Source organism: Austrofundulus limnaeus, unplaced genomic scaffold (assembly GCF_001266775.1).
Source record: "Austrofundulus limnaeus strain Quisiro unplaced genomic scaffold, Austrofundulus_limnaeus-1.0 Scaffold500, whole genome shotgun sequence".
Classification (NCBI taxonomy): Eukaryota; Metazoa; Chordata; class Actinopteri; order Cyprinodontiformes; family Rivulidae; genus Austrofundulus; species Austrofundulus limnaeus.
The window spans coordinates 161,260-167,269 of NW_013952902.1; the positions used below are offsets into that span (position 1 = coordinate 161,260).

At 38.0% G+C, this 6,010-nt stretch overlaps 1 protein-coding gene across 1 annotated transcript; it reads right to left on the reverse strand.

Moving 5' to 3' along the window:
* Positions 1-2,680: 2,680 nt before the first annotated feature.
* Positions 2,681-5,885, reverse strand: LOC106530211 (homeobox protein SEBOX). Its single transcript, XM_014025797.1, has 3 exons — positions 4,969-5,885; positions 3,938-4,131; positions 2,681-3,597 (listed from the first exon to the last, which is right to left on the reverse strand). The coding sequence occupies exons 1-3, from the start codon at positions 5,072-5,074 to the stop codon at positions 2,902-2,904; spliced, it is 996 nt and encodes a 331-aa protein (XP_013881251.1). The 5' UTR covers positions 5,075-5,885; the 3' UTR covers positions 2,681-2,901.
* Between the last annotated feature and the right edge of the window lie 125 nt (positions 5,886-6,010).

Sequence of the window (6,010 nt, forward strand, 5' to 3'; positions counted from 1 at the left end):
CTGGAAAGAAAAGATTTCACTGACGCCAATCGCCTTAAATTATAAAAGCTGGACTTAACCACGACTTTGATTTGGCTGTCCAATTTAAAATCACTGTCCACCTTAAAACCAAGATCTGTAATAACAGGTTTAAAATATACCTCCAAGGGTCCCAGGTCCACAGAGGAGGACTCACAGGAGCCACTGGGTCCAAACACCATCACCTCTGTTTTATTTTCATTAAAATTTAAGAAGTTCAAGGCCAACCAAGCTTTAATATCTCCTAGACATGCCAGGAGATGTTTGATGGAATGGACATCCTTCTGCTTCATGGGCAAATAAAWCTGACAATCACCAGCATAACAATGGAAAGAAATCCCATGTTTCCTAAGGACAGAACCCAGAGGCAGTAAATAAAGAGAGAAAAGCAGAGGGCCTAAAATTGAGCCCTGCGGGACACCATAAGGCATTGAAGCAGCAGATGATTCAGAGTCACTAATTTTCACTGAAAATGTTCTCTCCTCCAAATAAGACCTAAACCATTTAAGAACAGTGCCATCAATACCAACAACGTGGTGTAATCGCGATATTAAAATGTCGTGGTCCACTGTATCAAAGGCAGCAGTTAGGTCAAGTAAAATCAGAACAACATGGTTACCAGAATCACATGCAGAAAGGATGTCATTAAAAMCTCTAATTAAAGCAGATTCTGTGCTATGAAGAGTTTTGAAACCTGACTGAAAAACCTCCAGAATGCCATTGTCATMTAAAAACTGTGCCAGCTGACAGTACACAATTTTTTCTAAAACCTTAGAAAGAAAAGGCAGCTTTGAAATAGGTCGATAATTAGCCAGAACTGTGGGATCAAGGCCAGGTTTTTTAAGCAGTGGCTGCACTACTGCATGTTTAAAGCTAGCAGGGACCACACATGACGACAGACAGCTATTCATAATTGCAAGAACAGGCTGCCCTATGCTAGATAAAATATCTTTAAAAAATCGTGGAGGGACAGGATCATGGGCGGAACCTGATGGCTTAATGCGGCCAACCACGTCCTCTAAAAGTGAGACAGTAGCTCAAATTGATTGAAAGCAGCAGAGCAGGTGACTGAAACTGAGGGGTCAGAGTCAGGAGCTGTGATAAGAGCCCTGGTACTACCAACCTTTTCAATGAAGAAACGCATAAAATTATCACACGTCAGGAGAAGCTAGAAGAAATAATGGCAAAAACTAAAATTACTGACAAAGAAATAAGCAGAACTGTTAAAATAATTTGAATAAAGACATCTAAATGAGTCGAATTACAGTTCCTGAAAATTGCCTAATTGATGCAGAGGTGAAATTGTAAGAAGGAGTCCTGCTGGTCCTGTTGGTAGAAATGTTGATTAATGGATGAATCTCCAACCTGATAAAGGATGAAGTCCTTTTTCACATCATAATTGAAGTAGAAATAGAGCATTAATGATAGCCTGGATGAAAAATGTTTTACATATCATTGCAAAATAGTTGTTACAGATGAGCAAATATAGATTACTTCTGGAAAACTACGTTTAAAAATTTAAAAGTAGCAATTATACAGTATTTAAAAATGGAATTCTAAATAAAACAAAGTGTTATTTGCAGTAAATTAAATATTGTAGAAAATATACATAGGTAAATGTTTATTTGTACCAACATTATCGTTAGCAACGGTAAATTATAAATGTTCCACGATCATGACATATTAAAATAAATGTCTTGGGTGGGTTTCAGTATGTTTTACTCCCATTTCTAAATAAACAATCTGTTAAATATAAAATCTGATGTATTTGTAGACATTTTTGAAAAAAAGATCAAATTCAGTCTAATTCAGTTTCACTTTCGCTCATGTCGAACTTTTGCGAACTCCTCCTAGGGATTTTGACCTATCGGCTTCAAACTCTGTCAGTATGCTGATAAGACATGGGGGATTAAAAATGATCAAAACGGTGAGTTTTCGAGCTTGTTAAGGGGGCGTGGCCAGGCCTCAAAAATGACCTTCTCGCCATCATTTTTGAAACGCTGTAACTTTCACATGGAGAGTCAGAATTAAAGTCTGTGAGTTAAAGCAAACAAATGTGTGCTTCATCAAAATGCACAATATATCTGCATTAACATAATTATTGGCCAACGTTGGTCATGTTTTAGAATATCATTTTGGTCCAATAAGTAGAACTGGGTCGATATTAACGTCTGACATTGATTTCCCAATTTTTACCTTCCTGTTTCTGGAGGGGAACTTGTTGTTTGAGTGGGATCTGTTTGATCATCAGTGTTAGTGACGCTGCACAGCCAGGAATAAGTGAGGTAGAGCCATGGCAGCAGTCTGGTTGTTTTTATATGGTATCGAAAATAGACAAGTGTATTTGTGCATATGTCCATTATCTGACAGTAATAATAATATAGAATATCGATATTGGCTGATATTGTCATGTCAGTGCATCAGAGTTTATAGACACACAAAGCAGTAAATCAAGCCTTGGCATACGGTGAACATTTCTGATCTTTGATCCTTTGCTTTTTACTTCTGCAAGTTATTTACTGAATGCAACTTGTTAAATCATAATTTGGCAAATATAGTTTAAATTGCGTTAAAAAGAACAAAACAAAACTGTATTTACCCTAACCGAAAACTTTGAAACTTCATTATTAAATAACTGGAAATATTACATTCAGCAATGGAGTGACAAAATGCTAATTTATTTCCTGAAACACATTAAAAATTAAACATAAAAATACAACAAATAAAAAGACAGTATGACAACTTCACAAGTTCACAGGCTTATTTAGGATAAAATCAACACTGCAAACACAAAACATAAACGTAGGAGTGTGACAGAAATAGTGCTTTGGTTGCAACAAACAGACTCTTAATTTTGTTCATGCTTCTCGTTCAATGTTCTCATCAGAACTCTAGGAAATTGGTAACTATGGCAGCATTGTAGATCAGATCTGAGATGTATCCCATGGAGGTCTGTGGTCCAATTTGTGGGTGGTGATGATGGTGTTGGTGGCGCTGTCCCTGAGTTGCCTCCCAGTACACTGGCTGAGGATGGGAGGGGATTACCTGCTCTACTGAACAGTTCCCTCCCCCTCCTCCTCTGTGGGCTCCATACATGGGCTGATGGTTCCCAGACAGAGTCAGGGTCTGGGGTTTGAAGTTTGTAAAGGCCTGGTGGGACTGGTTTGAGGCAGGATGGTGACACTGCTTGCTAGTGGGCTGAGGAAAGGAACCGGCAATAGAACAGCTGATTTTTGGGGCCACGTGTGGCTGCCTGTGGTGCTCTTCTTCCCAGAGACAAGAGCCTGAAGGCTTGGAGCAGTTCTTGGGCAGCTTTTGGGTGGGCTGCTGGTAGAGCGATGAGGATGAGGACGGCGGTTGTGTGGAAGATACCGGGTTGCTGTAGATTTGGATCCAGTCGGAGTAAATGTGTGGCACTTCTTCACAGGAGGGGTTCAGGTCTTGCCTGAACATGTCTGCCAGAGTGGTGGCTGGGTGTGTGGAGGGTTCTGTGAAGCCGACAACTCTCACATCAGACTTGGCTGACTTGGGGAATCTATCAGTCCTGATACTTCTGGCTCTTCTGTTCTGAAACCAGACCTGTAGAAAACAACAAGACTGATCATGTAGAATCAAACATTTGGCTTGTTTTACCAGTTTACTGTATGTTTATCATATCAGTGAATTATGGAGTAGATCTGTTCTACTTTTGTGGAGTTATTTAACCTTCAGACATTCCTTTAAAAATAAAGGTAGAGTAAGAAACAGACATCTGCTATAACTGAATGCCAAAACCTCTAAAACCAATCTGGAACAAAAAGTTTCATGTTGGAAAACTAAAAGATAATAACACTTTATAATCTGTAATTTACATATATACTTTAGTTACTAAATGTTATGACATTAACCAGCTTTGTGGGAGCTGCAGGTTAAGGCTCACCTGTATCTTGCTCTCAGGCAGGTGTGTGCGCACGGCCAGCCTCTCTCTCAGAGTGATGTCTGGATACGGGGTCACAGCAAAGGCTTGCTCCAGCTCAGACAGCTGGGCTCGACTGAAGATGGTCCTCTTCCTCTTCCTCTGGCCCTCCATTAAACCCAGCGACTTTTCTGGCTCCAGAGAGGACCTGGCACCATCTTACATCACAAATAACGTAAAAGGTATAAGACTATGGAATAATCTGGAAAATTTGTTTCATTCGTTTCATTTATAATACAAAATCAACAAAGTTAAAAAACATACAATCAAAATGAAATGAAAGGCAGCAGCAGAAGGATAAATCTTGTAATATCTGCCCCTTTTTTATACCCAAAATGTGTTCAAAAGAAAAGTAAAAAATGAAAAATGATTATATAAGCATTGGATCAATTATTGCCTTAAAAATTATCTACGCAAAATTGTTAAAGAAATATGAAATTGTTTATTTGTTTTTGTATGACTTACTGTTTGAGGAGTTGAATTTTTAGTTTTGCTTTATTATTTGTTTTATTATTGTTTGAAATTAATATATATTTTTTTGTAAATAGGCACGGTTATCAAGATTTTTTCTTCTTCTGCTGCCTTTCATTTGTTTTGATTTGTATTGTTTTGTTTTTTAAAATGAAATGAATAAATACTATAATAATAATAACAAATCTAAAGGTCGGACAAATTTGAAATGAACCACAAAAATATTACGATGATGAACTCAAAGTTTAAGTTTTCAAATAAAAAGGAAAAACAAAACAAACAAAAAACCCCAAGTATATCACTAAAGGTGTATATATAATACAATCACAGGAGAAACAAGAGCAATCAAATAAGATGGAGAAGAAAAAGTGACAATAATAAGTATAATAGTATTAATAATAAAGAAAAAGTTAAAAGAAGAAGAATGAGCAAAAAGTAAAAATTGCGTCCTGAACATAAAATCAGATTTTTCAATTTTTTTTTTTTTTTTGGTCTGGTGATAATAAAGACCACACTGGGCTCACCTTTATCAGGGTCCTGTTCTCCAAACAGTGATTTCAGATCCAGATTCAAGTCTTTGTGCTGGTTCTGATGGATCAGACGGACCTCGGACTCCACACACAGAGCCATCCCTGCACAGACACAGTTCTGCAGCTCAGCCTCCACCAGCACTGAGCTGAGGGTGAGGCTGGAGCTTCTTATAGCTCCCCTCAGATCAGCTGGGACATCTGATGTTTCCAACAAACCCAGGTGTTCTCCTGTAATCTGCACTCATTCCCAGACTTGTTTTCAGAGACTTTTATTATCTGCTCTGACAGTTTTTAACATGTGCCCCCATGGTGTCGTGCTTGATGGACTCGTTCACATTCCAGGTTCTCTAAAAGCTATTTAAGATCAAAACTGAAACATAGTATCTACTTTATAATGTTCTAGAATTATTTAGCTACACGTTGCCATAATAACATTATAAGTTTTAATTTTTGTCCCATTCAATGTTTTAATTACATATGAGCAGTAAAGAATTATTTTCTTTTCTTTTCTTTTTTTTTTTTTTTTTTGCAAGTAGGTCATGGAGCTTTAATCTATCGAACTCATAACAACCCCCTTTTTTCACAAAACAAGTCCCAGATTGTGACCCTTCATAATCTGTAAGCTCAACCTGACGTCATGCTGTAGTGTTTAAATTACAACCACTTCAGGCAGATTTCAAGTGTCCAGTTTTTGTAAATATTGTCCAATACCAAAGATAAATGCAGGCAATTATATTTTTGCCTGAGTTTGTTTGTGTGTGTGTGTGTGTGTGTGGGTACGTTTTTGATACATCATGGGGACCATTTTCCAGAAAAAGGCAGCATCGTGGGGTCCCCATAGGTATGGATGGTAATTTCCGGTGGGTGGTTTGGTTTAGGACCAGGTGTGAATTGAGTTTAGGTTAGTTTTAGGGGAAATGGTCAGGGTTAGGCTGTAAAATGACCAGAAAATGAATGTCAATCCACGGCCCCCACAGGGATATAAAAACAAACCTGTGTGTGTGTGTGTGTGTGTGTGTGTGTGTGTGTGTGTGTG

What these genes read in the sequence shown, in the direction of transcription:
- LOC106530211 (XM_014025797.1), bottom strand. Translation starts at nt 5,074, where the DNA reads ATGGCTCTGTGTGTGGAGTCCGAGGTCCGTCTGATCCATCAGAACCAG. An exon ending in AGAACAGGACCCTGATAAAG is followed by an intron (nt 4,132 to 4,968) that starts GTGAGCCCAGTG and finishes TTGTGATGTAAG; the next exon opens with ATGGTGCCAGGTCCTCTCTG. An exon ending in TGCCTGAGAGCAAGATACAG is followed by an intron (nt 3,598 to 3,937) that starts GTGAGCCTTAAC and finishes TGTTTTCTACAG; the next exon opens with GTCTGGTTTCAGAACAGAAG.